The sequence below is a fragment of the Convolutriloba macropyga genome, chromosome 4 (assembly GCF_964194025.1).
Source record: "Convolutriloba macropyga chromosome 4, txConMacr16.3, whole genome shotgun sequence".
NCBI classification, from domain to species: Eukaryota; Metazoa; Xenacoelomorpha; order Acoela; family Convolutidae; genus Convolutriloba; species Convolutriloba macropyga.
Window position 1 is genome coordinate 30,852,955 of NC_134471.1, and position 20,730 is coordinate 30,873,684.

A 20,730-nucleotide genomic window follows, 5' to 3' on the forward strand; every position below is an offset into this window, starting at 1 on the left:
GCGGTTCAGGGAAATAAAAGCTTTTTTAAAGTCCAACTTAAGCAAAACATGTGTTTTAGGAGACGGCTTTTCAAGTTTTTCAGGAGAAGATGGCTGCGATCTCTGCTCCTTTGCGAGTGCCGCATCCTTCTTGGGTTTTTCCAAAGTATTCCTTTCATTCATCTGAGACATTGGATGCAGCACACTTTGCAAAAGCTCCTCGCAAAGTATTGCCTATTGCAATGTGCCGTAGACTACCATCTTTTTAACTAACGAGATTAATTTAGCTCCGAAGAAAAACTGTCTAATGTTCTCTCTTACTTTGTTTTTTGCCATCACACTTACCAGTTTGGTTAGACTTTTCAAAAATTTGAGCCCTGCGCTTCCCTTACACTTAAATACAAGATCTTTCAACATTTAAGGAGCCAAACCATCGGGTCGAGCTCCAGACCCATTAGGGAAAAGCCCGCGCATGCTCAACAATTTAAAAGAAGGAATTCAACAACAGAGAAGGAATTCAACTATATAAATGACATATTGAGTGACAGGAGAAAAGCCAAGCAAATAAAAAAAAACATCTGCGCTACGATCATCATGCCCGCGCATGCTCAACAATTTAAAAGAAGGAATTCAACAACAGAGAAGGAATTCAACTATATAAATGACATATTGAGTGACAGGAGAAAAGCCAAGCAAATTAAAAAAAACATCTGCGCTACGATCATCATCTGCAAACACATTTTCAGAAAAACATTACAAATAAAAAATCTCGTCAATTGTCATTTTGTCATTAGCAGTAACAAAAACGCAAGCCGCAAGAGCTATTCGGATTGCAAGAGAGATTCTGTGTTTCGCAAAACTACCAGCTCTAGGGTCATTATTCATAATACAGAGGGATTTGCATAGGTCTTTCAAAAACTCTTCTCTGGACGGTCCCGGTGACCCCTGAATTTCAAAGGCTAAAGGCTGAAATAAATAAACTTTTTCAATAACACCTTTATACTTGTCTTTCTTTCTCTCTACGGCTTCCGCTGCAGCAATTCCAGGGTTACCAACAGAGCCGGCAGACAAACGACTAGGAACCAAAGCATCCAACACAATTACTTCACACAAAAGTTGTTTGCCTTGTACAGGGTACAAAAATCACACCATCCAGTCTTTTATTGTCGGATCTCTAAAGATGAGCTGGTTCTAAGACGGAAGGAACACGAACAGAGGCTAAAGTTTGTATAAACAAGTGGTTCAAATTAGCGTGACGTGATAATCTCCCTGCACCCCTTACACAAGAAAGCCCATGCAAACCCGAGCCTCCAATTTTTTCCACAAACACATAAATGAGGTTCGCAAACTTTTGCACCCAAGCGAACCCTACAGAGATTCTCAACTGTTGATTTGACAACTTAACATAAAGGTTTTTGCAAGGTATTACATTTAGCCATTGTGACGCAAATTTATCTTGAGAGGCGTTTAACCGTTTCACTCCGTCCCCACCTAACTTCGGCAACAAATCGGTAAATACCTGTTGATACTTAATCTTAGACCAATTCTTCTGATGTTCGTTGTCTGGTGCTTCGTGGATTCCTGTCACTGCATACCGTGCTCAAGAGTGTTTGATATTTTTTCAAGTTTTTTTAATTTTCGTAAACCAAAGTTCGAGCTTAACTGCATCTCCAAGCGGGGCACCTAAAATAACAAGCTGGTCTTAAGCTCTCACTTTTAAACACGGACACACTTTTTTAAATTGTTGCAGAATTGTGTTATGCTGCGTAACAGTAGGATTTCCCAAAAACTTAGCAAAATTTAGACTCAAAACAAGATTTTTTTAGAGCTCAAAACCCGCTGAAAATGTTTAAACACAATTTTGTGATCATCGGCTAAAGTTCCATCATCTAAGTACCAGTCATTATTTTCGACCTCATATCCTTAACAAGTATTTGAATTGTGTCTGCAAGAAGCGGAGGCGCTTCAGGATCCCCCTGCTGCGTCCCCTCTTTAGATGAGATGATTGTATCGCCGTAAATCAGGTAACTAGGCTTGCAGTAGGCTGAAAAAGCCAAAGGATACACATAAAATGGGCTTATATCATGCGAATGTTTTAACATAGGCTCGCTGTTCAGGGAATTGAAAGCATTTTTAAAATCCAACTTAAGCAAAACATGTGTTTTAGGAGACGGCTTTTCAAGTTTTTTCAGGAGAAGATGGCTGCGATCTCTGCTCCTTTGCGAGTGCCGCATCCTTCTTGGGTTTTTCCAAAGTATTCCTTCATTTGAGACATTGGATGCATCACACTTTGCAAAAGCTCCTCGCAAAGTATTGCCTATCGCAATGTGCCGTAGACTACCATCTTTTTAACTAACGAGATTAATTTAGCTCCGAAGAAAAACTGTCTAATGTTCTCTCTTACTTTGTTTTTTGCAATCACACTTACCAGTTTGGTTAGACTTTTCAAAATTTGAGCCCTGCGCTTCCCTTACACTTAAATACAAGATCTTTCAACATTTGAGGAGCCAAACCATCGGGTCTAGCTCCAGACCCATTAGGGAAAGATGATATACAATTGTAAACGTCGTACTCGCTGGCTACAAAAAACGGTCTATTTTTCAAGGGAAAAAACATTGAGAGAACTACGCATCGGATGTTTAGAAAGCAATTTTTTTCAGTGTTACAAAGTGCAGAGTAATCATTAGAGCTAGCTAAACGTATTCCGCTTTTCCATTGCCTCCATCTAAATTAGTTGAAATAAGTTTAATACGCTTTTCAAAGTCTGAGTCGTTTTTTACCCTGGAGTCTTTTGTATCAGCAGTCGGCAAGGTCAGATTATTGCATCCTATTTTTTGTTTAATTACAGAACTTATACTGTTATTTTTTATCCGGATTTTTGGGTTGGCCCAAATAGACATGAAGGCACTAAAAAAAATCAAGCAACTAAAACACACGCTCGGATCTCTGATTAAATCATCATATTTTGGTTAAGCTGTTAGCCACAGGAGCATGTGAATCTTTAGGAAACTTTTTTCAAAAACCAAGCTTTGGAGGCTTTCATCACAATCTCAAGAATGAGCTCAGTAGAACACGCGTGATCTCCCATTAACCGAACATTAGAAAAATTTACACACTTTTAAAATTCTGGTTTCTCACTTTTACATAGATTTAATTTTACGCAAATACCATGGCAACAAGTTTTACAAAAGTTCCACTGAATCCAGTTTGGGATTACAGATGGCTTAGAGCAGTTTTCGGCATTGCACAAAACGTTGTCTCTCTTTGGCATCATTAAGGACTAAAGGAGTAGTAACGAAAAAAAACGAGCATGCTCGAGGCAAAAAGAACTAAAAAAAAATTCAACTGCAAAAAAAATACTATCACTGAACCGACTGTAAGTGAAAAACAAGACTTAAAACACACAACAAACGATAAATAGGAACGCTCTCACCGGTTTCCAGTCGATGGAGGAAGACTTAGCCCAAGTGTCTAGACAAACCAAAAGAGCCACAGAGGGTTCCGACGATATTGATCGGGACAAAAGAGAGGTTCAATTGTTAAAGGAGCGAGATCAAAATGATCATTCACTTTCTCTGAAACTATTTAACAAGTTTATCACAAATTAGGCTGACAGTTATTTTTAAGTTAATTCAATGACACTTAATTTTACTGTTGTGTCCATGTTTATGTTTAGATCTATGAAAACAATGTCCTCGTTCTCGTCTGTCCGAGTGAATTGCAAGTAATGGTTGAGTGACTCTGCTTAAAGTCACTGAGAACTTCTGGCGTTTATCGAGAAACGCGAAGCGGTTCGAGATATTAAGAGTTTCGAAGTGACTTCTGCAGAGTCACTTAACCATGCTAAAAACACGAAACGCGCAAGTATTAAAATGACGAAAGTCAAACGAAATTCAACTTCTAAGTGTTTTTTTGCAACAACTAATTTAAAATTACAACCATACGGTTAAATAAACTTGAAACAAAAAACACTTTGAACATCAGAAAATTTCTTACTGAATCACATTATAAAATTTTCTTCCAATTGTTTTCTTCCTAAAAATAAAAAACTTTTAAAAGCTCCTACGTTACTACTCGAAGGAATTTTTTCATGTTGTGAGAGCACGAAACCATTCAACCTTCTCTTAAAAACGTTTTTTAGCCAACTGAAGCTGCTCTGGTAACTTAATCCATTTTTGTACGCATTGACGAGCGATTGAATTCATTCCACAGCTGGTTCTGGCATTCTGGCTAGTTTTGAATAGTTTTGTTCGAGTATTTTGATGAAGATTCAGATAACCGTGAAAATTTTGAGAATTTTCTGGCCTGGATATATCATAATGAAATTTGATTAGCGACATTTTCGCTACTATCAGCTCAGCTGTTAGGGTCTTTGTCTGGATTAGCAGATCTCTCACTTTGTCATACTTTTTCGTAGAAAGCAAACCTCTGTACCCCATATAATCTATCGGTTAAGCCGTTTTGGATTTTCTGCAGAAAAAAATTGAAAAAAGATTGCCGAAAATGGTAAATATGAAAGCACAAGTGATTCTAGAAGAAGAATGCGCGCGTTCAGGGGAATTTGAAGTCTTATTAAGTAAATTGATCTTATAGCATGACCGATCTTTCTTTAGGTTTTATTCAGCTGCTCATCAGAACTAAGATTCCTGTCAACTTGAAAACCAAGATATCTTCAACTTTTTTCTATTGTGAGAACTTTGTTTTTGTAAAAATAGATCCAAAATCAGAATTTTCGCGCGAGAAAAAGATCAATTCGGTTTTAATTATTTTCCCTTTTTTGTAAAATTTCCATGACTTTTCCATGTAAGCTACTTTTCTGCCCACAACAGACAATACTTGTGTCATTTGCGAATTGAGTTACTTTTTCCGTTGTGTTTATTATAGATGACAAATTGTTCACATACAAAAAAATGAGGTGTCCTAAAACAGTTGCTTGGGGCACACCATGATTCACAATTTCACAATCAGAGAACATGGCATTAAGTTTTACCTGAAAGGAAAACAATAATTCTTTTGCTTCCGGGGAAAAACCATCAATCTCAATTTTTTTAAACGAAAATGTTATGCGAAATGGAATCAAACGCTTTTGCAAGATCTAGAAAAATAGCAACAGTTTCTTTGCTTTGATCTAAATTAGAGGAAACTGTTTCAACCAGTTCTAAAACTGCATCTGTCGCTGACTTTTTTTTGAAATCCAAATTGCTCTTTATTAAAAATTTTATGCCTATCAATGAAATCCAACATCTGAGTCAGAAGGAGGCGCTCAACGATTTCTGCAAAACTCGGAGTTACAAAAATTGGTCGAGAGTTTGTGCTATCTAATTTATCACCTTTTGTGCTATTTAATCACAGGCTATTTTATTTTTTGTTGGCAAAATTTACTTCTTAATGCACTCATTAAAGGCGAACTGTAGATGTACGCCTATAGCTAATTTGCAAGACTTTATGAGACGAATTGATAACTCAACAGGTCCCGCTGCTTTGTTATCGTCCAGCGAGTCAATGACTGAATAAAGTTCTTTTCTAGTCACAGTTCTAAATGTTAAATCAGATATATTAATTTTATCAGGGTATTTACAAGCATAAGCCGGACCTTTGAAAACACCTAGATAAGCAAATGATCTATTTAGACAATTGACGATATTTTTTGGTTCCCTTGAAATGTCACCAGTCTCTAATCTGATTTCATTAACCTTGACACATTTTTCACTCGGGCTGATCTTCTGTTTAATGAATTTCCATTGTTCATTACTTGATGGTAGTTTCTGGAAGAAATTCATGCAAAAATCGTTGTGCGTTTCCCTTAATCTCCTATTAACTAAGTTTCTTAAACGCTTAAATTCTTTGTTCGTCTCGCTGTCAGGACTTTTTTTTCCATTTATTGAACCGAAATTGTTTTAAGGCCATCAAAAGCTTCATTTCTTGTGTTAACCAGGGATTAGAAATCTTAAAATTTTCTCCCCTTTTTTTAACAGTCTGAATTATTGCGTGTTTTTCAACAATTTTCTCAAATATATCGGTGAATTAATCAAACATATCGTTGCCATTCTGACATTGGTACATTTTCTACCATTCGGCAAAGGCAAGAGCTCTGTTAAATTTAGAACGTGAGAAAAGTCAAAAATTTCTAATCGTTATTATGTTGTCACTCTCAGATTTCAATGAGAGGTTTGATTGGAAGATAACAAAAAGGTCGGAGTTAAAAGGAGTTTTTGGGACATTGTAGGCAATTATCTGATCTCTTAAAATAAAACAAAAATCAATAAGTGTAAATGTTTTATCAGTACATCTGGTTGCATCCCTTAAGTCAACACTTTGTAATCTTGAATTTGACGCACAAATGTGTAGTTTACATTTTCTGTCTTGTTAAGATAATTCAAGTTGTAATCTCCTATCAAAATAACGCTATCTGTAACGCTACATGATTAACTGATCAAGAAAATACTCCCCAAGACGTTTGTTTGGGCAATAAGAAACGCCAACTAGTAATTTTCAGTCACAGAGTCAGTTATTTCAACCCAAATGATTTCAAAAAAACTCTCATCAAATGTTTCAATGCTTGAGTTAATACTGGCTGAAATTTTTTCTGGAACAAACATACCTATTCCTCCGCCCTTTGAAACCACTGTTTTGTCTGATCTACATTACCCAAAGAAAGTATGTGATGCTGTTAAAAATTTATTTTCAATATTATAATCGGTGTCTAACCAGGTTTCAATTACAGCGACAAACTTATTAATGGGTGCTGTGTGCAGAAAGTTTGAAAACTTGTTTTTCTGGCTTTGACAATTAAAAAGGAAAAGTAATGGCAAATGGCTTCATCCTCTATTTTTTAAGTAACTTGAATCCTCAATCAAACTTTATAGTTGAGGCACTGGGTTCAACTCGGTGTCACCTGACGGCATGAGACAAACAAGTGAACAAAAAACAAACAGTTTTAGGAAGAAAACAAAGTTGTATGAATCAACTGTTTTAAAAAAATAACAAACATTAGGTTTGTTGGAATAATACTTTTCAAATAATCGACTATGAATTTCTGTATGATTTTCTCTTCCCATAAATATAATGAAAATTAAAAAAATCAAGAAAAGTCGCATTGGTCTATCTTTCAACAAACCATCAGCCAAATTTAAAATGAACTGCAGGTAAGATTGCTTGTTTTGGATGTAAACCAAAAAAAACTGTTGTTGTCATAGTGTTCAAAATTTTTTCCAAAGATTCGGTTGATAATTCTCAGTTTTATGTCGGTTTCTGATACCATAAGCCCAAGATAAACGTAGAATTTCCCAACATTTCTGACAAGTTCAGGTATACCATAACTGACTGATGGATGTACTCCATCATTGCTGATATCTTTCGTTTCCAGTAAATTATTCAAAAAAAACAACGTCAATGTCAAAAACGCCACTCAACTCCGTTGCCACTTTTTCTAACGCTTCGTTATTTTTGTCTATGTTTGCAATATTTTTGCTGCGAACAAAAAAATCATCTTTAAAATGGAATTGTAACTTTGAGTGGTGGCAGTTTCTTTATATTTTCCGACGCAAATCTATTAAAATACTAGCTGTTTCAAAACCGCTATTTCTCGAATCAATATTGTTATGTCCAACATGTATAATAAGATTTTCAATCTTGTGATAACTGTCGTATTGTTTTTCAATATTGGATAAGTCTTGAGCTTTTGCTGAAGGATAGGAGGTATAGCTGTACTTGGGCTCAGATCTTTTGATTGAACTTTTTTGTATGTACTTTCAGAGAGAATAAGTGTCTATGTCGATCTTGGTATATACTTTGGAAAAAAAATCTTGCTTTAGTGTTGATGCTGTGAGCTTTGTTGTTGTCATGGATTTGGTTCGATGTTTTTTCGTTTACTTTGTCAATAAGATTATCAACCATTTTGTTATTTGTTTTCGGAGGAAAGTTTTCATCTTTTAGTTGTAATAATAATTTATTCAAAATTAAACATTCACTTATCAAGTCTTCTTTCTTCATTTTTTCAAAATCTTTGCTCTCTTTATGTACCTCTGGCATTGTTTCAATAAAGCTGTGGTTTGTTTGTCTGTTTTACAAAAAGCGAATGCGACTGACTTCTTTGACAACTTCTGGCATTTTGACTTCTGGAACTGCAGACTTTCGGCATTTTTAAATGTGCACGTGATTGTTTTAAGTTTTGTGAAGGGTTTTCGCATGCTCAAGGTACTCTTAGGATTTCCTTTTACAGTGCACACTATGTCTTCTAGATACCTTTTGAACAATTTCAATTTATGCGTGTCGTCTGATGTATCTTTTCTGCACAATAAGAATAGATCCATACAATTTAATGCATATTTTTAGTCTATATAATTTAAAAAGACAACTCTGACGACTGTTTGTCTATCTCGATATTCAGAAGGATTTTAAGGCAGTTCCTCACAAATAACGCGTTCATAAACCATCAGAGATTCGTTTTGACATGAATTTCATTGAGTTGTTTGAGTCCCATTCAAATTGCAGAAAATATTTTGATTATTGAGCTGGCTTGTTTTCGCGATGTTAACGTTTCGTCTGGTATTCCACAAGGCCGCATTCCAGGGCCTCTGTTTCATTATTTCTGTAGTAATTGACTGATTCACTGACGCAATGTGGTCTCGCCGAAGCGTGCTGGATTTCCCTCCTGCTATGTGCAAAGTCTTGTCGTTTGGCGACAGCAGCCTAAATCTCTGATTAACCTCTGAGCAAAGTTGATTCAATTATAAACTTGGCTTTTGTTGCCAACAACTCTCCTCTAACTTTGGATCTCCACATCATTAAAGTATCGCCAAGGCTACGAGAGGTTTAATTTTGAAGAGGAACGTGCCGAAGGATGTGGCAGTTCTCCGTCAATATGTGGTATTCGCTTCTGCGTGGTACACATCTGTTCTTCAAAAAAGCTAGCAAGAAATCTGCAATTTAGATTTCAACAAAAGCTAGAAAATCGCACCGATATTATTGAACTGACCGATATTTTTGAGCTTGCAAATTTCAAATTTGTGAGCTAGCACCGACTAGGTTGATCATTGTAAGAGCAGTATGGAAGGAATCCAAAAACCTCACGAATGGAGATTTTTGTGTTTGCCCCCCTCCCCCCCTCGCAAACTTAGTGGGTGCATATTATTTGGGTGGGGTGCATAACGGGGGGGGGGGGGGGGGGGGGGGGGGCACAAATAGATAAGATCCACGAGTTGACTGGACCACCTTTCAGAGTGTAGGGGCTTTTTCAAAAATTTAATTGATTTTAACTGTTCCGCTATTTCCCTTTTATTTTTCAGCCAATCAGCTTTTAAATAGTGCGATAGAGATTCTGTCAATTTGGGTTGCTCCTTTGTCGGGTTGTAACAATTTCCTGGTCTTTCCCATCATGACCTCCATGTAGTTATACCGCCCATTATGGTATAGTTACGTTAATGCCTATAATGGGGCCTATAATGGGAAAGACCCCAATTTCTTAATAATCCTGCTTTTAGAGATGACTGGAAGTAATCTTATCTTCGGTGACCTACAAGAAAGTATTCAAAACATAAATGTTACCATTCCTCTTCCTGATTACTTGCGTCACTGTCCAATTTTTATTGAAATCTCTAAACGAAATCTGAAATTCAAAAGATTATTCGACGGCAAACTTTCTGGAGAGCAAAGCGAAATTGATTTTGATGAGGATTTCAAAATGCCGAGAGAAATTCTATTGCGCCCAGAAACGTGTACAATAAGGTTAGTCGGGACTTGCTGTAAAACATCTAGTGCATTAGCTGTTGTATTCGGCTATTGGATAGGTACTAATTATATGCTAGAACATAAATCTTAAGCAAACTTGGTGCCCTAACACGGGGTCCAAGGTGGACTAGGATTTATGTTATAACTAACTTAGAAACATTAGACCTCAATTTCGCTGTTAATAAAAATCAATAAAGTTTGGCTTGATCACTAATTTTGAAAGATGATGAAGCAGGAAGTCATTATTTCATGCTTTGTCATACACCCTTTTTTTCAAGATTTCACGTTTGATATCACACTAGATTTCGAACTTAGTCAGTTTTGGGGTTACTTTTCACTCCGCAGAAATCAAGTTGACGAAAGGTACAAAATGAGCAATCAACTGACCAAACGTCTTGGAAAAAATGCTTGGAAGTCTTAAGCCTTTATTGGAAATTAGAAAGCCTCGGTAGACTTTGAAATTGTTTGAAGCCTTATTTTACTGGAAGCCCAATTTTTTCTCCAGAGAAAAAGAATTTACTTTTCAAATAATCAAAGGGGATAGTTAAGAAATAGGAAACACTTAAAACAAAATAACCGTTTAGGCAAAACGGATTTTTGTTAAGGTCTATAATTGACTCAATATAAAAAAATAATTTCATAGTTAGCTCATTTTTTAAAACCATAAAAATTGACATTGATAGTGACATAAAAGAGCCTGCTGATGACCTCTGCGATGACTTTGCTCCTACAATAATATCGGGGAATTCGGGCAAATATTATTTGAATTGAGTGATTTTCGATTATTGGATCGATTCGCTGAATTGATGAAAAAGCGTTCTTTGGAAATACGCAGAATGGCACAACTGATCAGCAGAACTGGGGTCTAAATGTGTTCGAGTATACTTCTGAGAAGCCTTCGGCAATTCGAGCTCATCCTCGGGCACAAGCGCCCTCGGCTCTAATCGCCTGCTAATAATTTTTTTTTTCACATGCGGCAAATTCACTTTGATTTTTACTGTTCTTTCAATTTCTGGACCGGATTTTCTTCTTAATGGTTTTCCCAATCCGTTCATCCTAGGCCTAGTTTTTTTTGTATGAACCAACTTTTCATTTCTGGCTCATGGTTTTTTCTCACATGCGGCATTTTGATATTGATTTTGTTGTTTTTTGAAATTATCTGGTTTTTAATGGTTTTCCCAATTCACTCTGAGTCTGTTCTAGGTCCAGTTTTTTGTTTATTCAATGAAAATTCTTGGAATCGTACGTTAGGACTTGTCCCGCTATGTTCTTTTGTTTTGTCGTCTAACGCTCTTTTTCGTTTCACATTTGCTCACACAGCAAAGCTGAAAAAGTCAAATTTTCTGAATTACTTCTCTCACTAACGGCTTTTTGCGCGCGTGACGTCATTTCTCTCTCTCTCTCTCTCTAGCAAAATTTTTTGCGTGATTAGATTTTGGTCATACGTGACTTACCTCACTCAAAGTGACTTCTGCACTTAAATTCCTACATATGTGCAATAAAGGTCCCTACTGAAAGGGCTTCTGCGCAATGAGTTTTAACAAGCTTTATTAATTTATCGCTGAATGTTTTGTACATAGCTTTTTGAGCGGCGTCGATACCTTTATCTGTATCTTATACCTTTATCTATATCTTATCTGTATCTTATATCTGTATCTATTTCTATCTCTATTATATGGCACGCAAGTCTATTCTTTCGCTGCTATTCCGGCAATCTGCCGGCTATGTTAAAGAAATCACACTATTTTTTCAAAAAGTTGGTTAAAACTTCAATCAAAGTTCGGTTAACGCTTCAATCAAAGTTCGATTAAAGCTTCAATCAAAGTTCGGTTAAAGCTTCAATCAGTAAAGATGTTGCTTGAATGTAGGAATTGTTAATCTGTTGCCAACGATTTTTCAACTGAAGGTTTTTAATGTGGGGTAATTAACTTCGAGTTGTTTCGGGTCATTTTATTCATTTGATTTGCAATTTTACTTTGACTATAAAATATTAGTTAATAATCAACGGCGGTCATTCTCGGTCAGGAAAGAGGGATTTGTTTTAGTACTTTTAATGATGATGGACTCTTCCTCCGATTGCAGACCACCAAAAGTGTGTTTTCCTACTTTAACCCTAACAACGAGTCACTCTCAAGCCCAAGTTGGAGCCAGTTAGCAAAAGCGGAGAGGGATTGGATCTCAAACAATAGCCCGGTGTTTTGTTGTGGAGAATGTAGTAAACCGTTGACTGCGAAAAAGTCCTTCAAACGGGTGCTAGAGCTGCCATCTGAAAATTGGTAAGATAGGAGAAGAGAAATAAATGAGCTTCCTGAACTTCCTGAAATGCAAAGCAATAGCCGCGTGAAGTTTTATTACCGATTGGTGTGTTTTAATCAAACGGGGATTAGTTAATTGTTTTAATAGATCGTTTAAAACGACAGTTCTGTTCAACTATTTCTACCGCACTTCATTGAAATTCAATAGTGAATGTCCAATATGATTTAATTATGATTAATTTAAGAGCCGTGTGGTGCAATAGAGTGAAATTGTAACTCTATGCTTTGCTAATCTTTCTATTTTGTATTATTTGTTGGCACGTTCAAAATGAGGGGGGGGGGCTAAAAATTTGCAGCTGAAAAATCGTGATGGCGAAAATGTTGAAGCTTTTATTGTACGAGACGACGGGAAGCTTAATTAGCGGATGTTCTTCAAAATGAGGAAAACTGATTTATATCGACGAATTAAAATGGAACGATAGGCTATTAAAACCGATTTAAAACAATATTGTTTGGAAACTGAATCTGGAAGTGCAATAACTGTTATCAAAACCAACTATCTGATGCAAGTTGAGAGTCGTAATTTTATTAATAGCCGCCCTCATCTTCTCAGCCGGCTATTATAGCGCTCCTATTTTTTTTACAATCCAAAGAATTTGAATTGTATTGGGGCGCTGTCTTTTTACGACTCGAAGAGGAGTATTGGAGAAGTCCTTTTTTTAATCAATTTTATTGGAGTGATTTTTGAAGCGGGAAATGAAACGCGTGAAAAAATTTGGGGCGATTTTGTTGCTGAACAAAATGAGGAGTGGAGCAAAAAGAGAGTGGTTTTTGTTCATATCGCTGTTTTCTAGAGAGCGAGAAATTGAGGAGTGAAAAAAATTCTGTAAGCGAGCGAAATTTTTTGTTCACGTGCGGCTTTTTAAAGCAGTTTTTTCTCATTTTTTTGGTTAAGTGGTTTGGTTATGATTTGCTGTTAATTTTAGGCTGGGTTTGGTAGTGGTTTGAAGGTTTCTGAAAATTTATATGAATTTTATGCTAATTTGGATGTTTTCATGTATTTTGCTGATTTTTGGGCTAATTTTTACGATTTTTTTTAATAGTTTTGTTTTACGGCCTCAAATGGGTATTGAAGATACCACTAGTACTTGAGCAATTTTTAGTTAACACGTGGTTGCAGTTTTGTGGATATCAAGCATTTTTCTGTTGAGAAATTTGACGAAAAATGTCGAAAATTGGAACTAATTTTCTTAATTTTTTGCCGTTTTTCGGTTTTTTTTTCGGTTATTTGGACAAGTTTCTTAACCTATTATGACTTGCCTATTGTTTTGCGAGCATCTGGGCACCCTATTGGCTTAAAAGAATTTTGGTTGAGATTTATTTGCTTTTGTAATATTAAAAAATATAATTTTTTTCCAGTTTTTTTTAGTCAAAGTTGTTTGTAAGCGCTTATTTTTTCATGATTTGGCTTCAAGTATTTAGCAAAAACTCATAAGTGGTTTTAGTAGTTTATAGCTGTACTGATGAATTAATTGTAGCAGAGATAGTTTTTTGGGGTATCAATTTTTGACAGAATTTGGTCAGATTTTTTACCATATTTTAATAGATTTGATTTTTTTAACTTTTTTGTTTTATTGCTTTTTGTTTTAGTTCAAGATAATCGTCAATGATTGGAGGCACGTTTTGTCCGATGAGTAGTTGGATGGCATTTAAGTGGATTTCCACTTCGAGTCGTTTCCGGAATTCTTCCGGCTATGTTTTTTTTAAGATTGTTCACCTATTTTCATGATTTTCGAAGTCAAATTGGAGTAGTGATTTTGATCACGCCGAAACAGGAAGGGGAGCGAAAAAGCGAGTCGTTTTGCGGCGTGAAAGTTTTCCGCTCTAAATTTAAAGCAGAGTGAGAAAACGTTGTTTGAACAAAAATTCGTTTTCTCGCTAGTAATTTTTTGTTCACATGCGGCAATTTCACTTTAATTTTTTTTACTGTTTTTTCGTTTTTTTTTGTATCGGATTTTTTTGTAAATGGTTTTCCCAATCCATTCATAGTCAGTTCTAGGTCTAGTTTTCTGTTTAGTCAATGAAAATTCTTTGAATTGTACGTCAGGACTTGTCCTGTTATGTTTTTTCTACTTCGTCGAACTTTTTTCGCTTTACCATTTTGCCGCCTTTTCAGCATTTTGCGTGAAATCTTTTTGACTTTTCAAGGCTATTTTCTCTCTTCTCTCATTCTGCTAAAAGTGCATTTGAACTTCAGTTGCTCAGCAAAGCAATTCAAAATGAACAGAGTCAGAATAAAAAACTGAAGTCAGAAATGGAAACGGGATAAACCCATAAAGCCCAATTTTAGATGCCCGCTATGTGAACGTCGTTCCTACAAGTCTTAGTTCCAATCTCTTATGCTTATTGGTATTGATAGTAGCCCATGTAGCCTCTCTCTAAGAAACAGAAGTAAGTTCAACTAGAAATGCCATCAAAATAAATCGGACTTAAAAAATGTTTTTGTACAAATTTTTTTTCGATATCTTCTATTCTTTCAATCCCTATCATGCTTATTGGAATCAACGGCGGCTATTTTCCGGCAATCTGCCGGTTATGTTTAAGTGAGCACGGAGATATGTAAATTTTTGGTTAATTTTACTCGATTTTCACGCGTAATTACGCTGTTACTTTTTATAACGGGAGGCAAAGTACTGATGTACATCATTAATTCAGTCTTTTATAATCGCAAAATGTTTTCTCAATTACTGGTATGACTGCTTCTTTTAATACTTTTTTAATGTTGGTAATCAAAACATTGTTTGTAAGCAAAAGCGTTGTAAACGACACATAAAAATCAGAAAATGTTTTGGTACAAAAAGATATCAAGCGAATGTATAAATGTTAACAATTTCTCTGCGTCGTCCGAAAATTTTGATTTTTAGAAAATGATGCGTCCTTAGAAGCAAAAACAAAGATTCGTTCATGCTCGAAATCCTTTACTTTTGGATTTATAACGAACACAATTTCCTATATTTTCGAGTTTCAGAGACTTTTTCCGGAAACAAATGAAAAACCCTTCTGTACCCAGGGACATGAAAACCTTGTCTCATTCGCATGCTGTACAAGAAGCATAAAAATGCTGTAAAACAAACATGAGCAGCCTGACGAAGTTTTTGTTCTTTCACAAAAAGTATTTCCTTCATTTGTTTGAATTCTGGATGCAGAGTGCGATTAGACACTAACACAAGCAGATACTTCGTTTACACAGAAGAACGACTAAAACATGCGCGTGCACACATAGAGCCGGTCACTCGCAGAGAAACATGCAGCCGTATAAAAGCATGCGAGCACACACGTAGAAGCAGGAATGTTAATGTTTTTTGCTTGAAATATGTAAGTTTATTCGCGAAATTGAAAATTAAGAAAATTAAACTAGAGCTCAAAATTTTTGGTTTTGCCAGAGCTCAAAATTTATAATTGCTCTCAAACCAAATTTATTGCAATTGTTGTTTGTCGTTGTTGTTGATGTTGTTTTTGTCGATTTTCAGCTCGTAGCCAAGAGGACTTGGTTCCTATCGGTCTCATCAAAACAATGTCTTGTTGTTTTTGCATGTGTTTCTGTCGCAAGCGATTTGCCACGTTCAGAAAAAGCTTCATTTACAAATTTCCATATGATCTCCAGAATTCCTTTTTTTTCAGTCCTGCAGATTGACAAACATCAATGTGCTTCACGAGTCGATTTACTATTCTGCATGTTCTAATTGCAAATTCATTTCGCCCCCTCAGTGCGTTTCTTCGGCAATTTGAAACATTCATATGGTCGACAGTCATCATCTAAAATCTCAAGTAATATCAGATAATCGTTCTCGTCATCGGCAAGTCTCACAAGAAGTGGATAAATATTGACAGCGGAAGAAAATACACTCTAGACTGATTGACGCAGGTTGTATCTCTTTTCCCAGTGATCCAGTTCACAACTTTTCTTTAGAAACGCTCGATTTCACTGAGGTCTTTATTCGACGGCGACTTAGCTGAGGACATAAAAAAGAGCGAAGTAAAATCTATTTGTACAAACCAAACGTTCTCACACGAGAGTGCATATTTCGGCGTATATGTACAGAACTCGATTGGCATTGCGAATTCCGAAATCCACATGAGGTTTACATGAAAAGTCTTTGTTGACGGAAACTCCTAAGTCCTTGGTTGCAGTCTTACCTTGAAGTCTATTACCCAGAAGTTTCAGCTGGGATTGAGCTCTTCGAAATTCAACCTGGGAACATATGTCTGTGGATAGGTTCATTTTGTTCCATCTCAGGGTTCTGTGAAAACAAGCGCTTTGGGAAGATCATTGACGAAAATGCAGGATAGAGGGGGACCGAAAAGCGATCACTGTGGCTTTCCATTCGTCACATCTGAAGCTTCTTCTGAACACACGTTGTCCACTCCAACGTAGTTTTTTGCCTGTGAGATAGTCAAGGAGAACTTCCAGCAGACAACCACCGACACCAATATTGGCAACCTTCTTCAAAAGATCTAAGTGAGGAACTCTATCGGATGCTTTGAAAAATCTGTGTAAACAGCTACAATCGCACATTTGCGAACACTCTGAGTTGCATCATAGATCTGCAGTAAGAATTTCACCATGTTGATCCAAACTGATTTTCCCTTTTGCAAAACTTGCTGCTGTTTGCAAGGAAATGTCAGAGACACAAGAACATAATTTTCTCAGAAACTATGTTAACTATGTTTAGAAGTGATGCTGGTCTGTAGTTTTCAACAATCTTGCGAACACCCTTTTTGTGAATTGGGGTTACAGCTGCAATTTTCCAGCTCTTGGGAATCTTTCGCAGGCGTTTCATTTTTCTGGACGTCTTCAAGGGAGAACTGATGTGCCGAGATGTTAGCTGTAGGAAGGCTGGTGGTATGCCGTCCGGGCCAAGGGGTTTAGTTAGGTCCAGAGACGATTATCAATGTTGGATTCTCTATTTGAATGTCTTCGGTACTCAAATCTGAAGTCCTGTGGGGTACTCCCTCCCTCACCCCGCACGCTTCCCTTTCTGCTCATTTTTCTTTAGCGGAAAAGCTAGCGTCTCCAGTCCCAGTAAGCTAGCTAATCTAAGCTACACCCACGTCATTGGTTTGAGAGAAGTTCTCCGACGTTTCTGGATTTTTATTTCGGCTCGAATTAAAAAGCAGCGTTGCTTTCTTAGGATGAGCTGCTAACAAAAGTCAAACAGAAAAGCCAATGTTGCATTCAGAAATATTGTACACAGGGAATATTATAAATCGTTAGTCAAATGAAAATATTTTAATCAAAATTTTATTCGGAAACAAATATTTATAATCAGGTATGAGTTATTCGAAACATCTGCTTGGTGCCATGGAAGTCAGACCAATCATTGCCACTCTTCACATGGAAAGGACGGAGCTTCATCAATATCGTCAGCTGTTCCCAAAGTGAGGATTGCGCCCAGATCAGGAGACTGTCTCACAAATGACTTTGCTTATCTGCTCGCTTTAGATCAGGTAATTGTGTAAAAAAGTTTTTTCTTGTGACATTAAAATTTTTGCGTCTCTAGCATCACGAAATTTTCTTTTGAATGCTGCGCAACAAACTGATTGTGAAAATTTTGTTTTCAAAGCTTGCGTTTAAAGTTTTAAGTTAATATGTAGTTTCACCTGGCATTATAGCTAATAAATACTCCACTTTAGGAGTATAAATAATACAGTCTTAGAGGTACAAATACTAGCTTACGGGTGTAGCAAGCTAAGAAACCGAATCATAGCGTTCAACGGGGGCTCTGCGAAGGTGTTAAGATGCCAATTTATGATCTATGTTGATAGAATCAACGCTGTGGCATTAGCTCGTTTACAAGTGGTTTTGAAAAAAAACGGGGAGGCCCACTTTGTACTTATTTTTGTAACCTGTAAATAATTAGGTTACAGGAAACAAATACTTCACGAGTAAAGGTTCAAACGAAACAAATCCAATAGTTTTTTCAAACTAAAAATAAATTAATTGTATTTTAAATTTTCAGGTTGATATCGATGGAGTACAAATAGAGCCGCGTGTGCAAAAGTATGTGGAACCTCACAGGCAAGTTGTACCAAAAATGTAGCTTTCACTAAAAGAACTGGACCCCCCCCCCCCCCCAGTGTGATCAAACCACCTAGCCTCTATGAACAAACTAATGCGGAACTGTTCAAGCCAAACTTTTTAGTGGTATTGTGACTGCTTTTTTGAAGCACAGCCACTATTTCACAGCTATGATAAAATCAAAAACCGTTATTGCTCTTATTAACAATGTCCCTTTTTATCTAGAAATGTGCAAATTAGTGAACTGCTGTGCAATAGATGTCAGAACCAAGTGGGCTTCTTATTCTGGGATATAGACCACTCCGATTTGGAATCAGGCAACCCGACTACCAAGTCACTCGAACACAAAGAATATGTTAAACTTTACAAACACAAATTAGCATGTCGAGAGCAGGTCACAGAAAAATCAGTTGTAGATTATTACTCGGATTTGATGGGAAAACGTTCCCAGTTATTTTCCACACCCTTCATGGGAAGGTTACTTACCGACAGCGATACCTTTGAAATTTTAATGGCACAATTTTTTAAGCACCAAGCAGAAGAAAGCTTTTACAGATTTGTGGTAGTAAGTGACGACCCAAACAACGAAAAACCGAATGAAGTGGTAGCTTTAATTCGTCTTTTGAATGTTAGCTCGAAAGTAGTTTTGTCGAAAGAATCGATTTCATTGCCGAGTTTTTCTACTGCGAATGAAAATAGTTGGAACCAACGGAGAAATGGGGTTATGAATGATTTTGCGGTTGTGAGGTTGACTTATTTGGAACGTTCAGCAGTCGGAGTCGCACCTGGGAGTGACTTGAACAGCTTCGAACGAGTGTCAAATCAGTGGCAAAAAGTGAGCATATTGTGTCACATTTGTACTTAATTGTTCAATTAAAGCACATTTTGCGGAGATTTGGTTTATATAACTATTGTGACAAAAGTCAAGTGTTCACCTTTTTGGCGGTTAGTTTCAGGTTTTATAATATTGGCTGTCTGCAATCTGGAAATGATGCATAATCAAAAGCACGTTCAATTTGAAAGGATTACATTCAATTTGAAAAGTAACCTTTTCTTCAACGTAGTATATGTAACGAGATGTGAAATACTCCTTTAGAATAACAATCTATTGGACTCTTGAAGCCACCATTTTAAGATGGTTCTATCCATCCCAGGAGAAAAAGCGGTTCCGAAATTGTGTGTGTTTCTTATGCAAACTTTTTGTTTGGCCGTTTTTGCACTTCTGTTCTAGAACGTTCTTCGCTTTCAAGTGACTTTTAACAAACAACAACAAGCAGGAATAAATTTGTGTGATCTCATTTGCTCTCATGGCGAAATAAAGTTTATTGCTAAAATAAAAGCGATTGCGAGGGATTGAGAAGCAAAGCCGTAATAGCTTAATGGTTAAGATGGCAAACTGCACAGTCCGGGAGGTCGCATGTGAGAACCCCTTAGGTCGAATTTTTTTGCACCTATAATCATTTTTCTAAGCCACACGACCTAAATTAAGCCCCCCCCCGCCTGCCGTTCCAGTGCAATTCACCCGGCGTTAGTCGGTTTATGTTCTAGACTTGTAATGTTTAATTGCTCTCAAACGAAGTTTGTATCAATTATATTAGTCCTGCTGGTCTACTTTAAGGCGATTTTTTGCTTGACCGATTTTTTGTCTGATTTATTTGACTTTTCGTCCTCAGAAACGGGATAAACAGGTAGTACCCAGAGGGCATTAAGTTCTCTTAGAGCCTTTCAGATCACTAGTCTCCTTCCATTAAGCCCCTTCCATTAAACTACAGCTAGCCTCACTAAACCGTGGCTAGCTACTGACAAAGCCAACAGCTCGTCGGTTGTTTGAGAGCAAATCGCCCGACGTTACTCGGTTATGTTTTTTGTTTCAGGAAATGATTGGTGTGTCCAAGTTACTTCTACCGAGTGACCTAATTTTCAAACTGTTTACTCTTTTGACCTCTAACACCGCCTGTCTGCCGCAACACAGTCGAGTTGAAACTGCATCAGAAGATACTAATGTTGCCAACTTCATGGGAAAGAGTGATGCTTGCATTCAAAGGCTGAAACAAACGTTCAAAATCGGATTTCTGAGGTTGAAAATGATTTGACTTTTTTTACAAGCGAATAGTTTCCGCATATGTAGTGTAATGGAGACAATATAGAGATAAGAAATAAAAGAAATAAATCAAGTTGGCTTGTATGTGAAATTAACAGACCCTGGCTTGAGAAACAGAAGTGATGATTGCCTCGAGATGTTCAATGTTCGATTTGTAACGAATTTAGAACTCCAGGACCAAAAAGTTGCAAAAATAACAGAACTGCAAATTATGTACATATGTTAACTTTGTTATAATTATGTTTTCGTTACATGTATAATATCAAAGGGCATTCAAGTTGATACTTTGTTATAAGCTTAAACAATTTTCAAAGTTGAAATAGATTTTTATCTTTCATGATATTTCAAGTAGCAACAAACAGTAGCAAACCGGCAATGCAACCAGCTCGTTCGAGAACCACGACTCCTCGGAAGGCTGCTAGTCATTGGGCCTGTCTTAAACCTATGATAGAAGCATTTAAAATAACAAGGCGGCTCGGTAATGTGCAATGGCACATAAGGTTCCGACCCCGCCCATCCACAATTTTGGCATAATTGTCTACCAAATGAGGAACAGATAGAAAAACCCAAAAATTATTTTTTGCGAA

At 36.7% G+C, this 20,730-nt stretch overlaps 1 protein-coding gene across 1 annotated transcript; it reads left to right on the forward strand.

The window, feature by feature from the left end:
* The first annotated feature begins 9,406 nt into the window (after nt 1–9,406).
* On the forward strand, nt 9,407–20,480 carry LOC142337612 (uncharacterized). Its single transcript, XM_075386963.1, has 6 exons — nt 9,407–9,705; nt 11,754–11,984; nt 17,294–17,471; nt 17,984–18,042; nt 18,268–18,877; nt 19,917–20,480. Exons 1-6 carry the CDS (start codon nt 9,464–9,466, stop codon nt 20,133–20,135), a joined length of 1,539 nt encoding a protein of 512 aa, XP_075243078.1. The 5' UTR covers nt 9,407–9,463; the 3' UTR covers nt 20,136–20,480.
* The last annotated feature ends 250 nt before the right edge of the window (nt 20,481–20,730 follow it).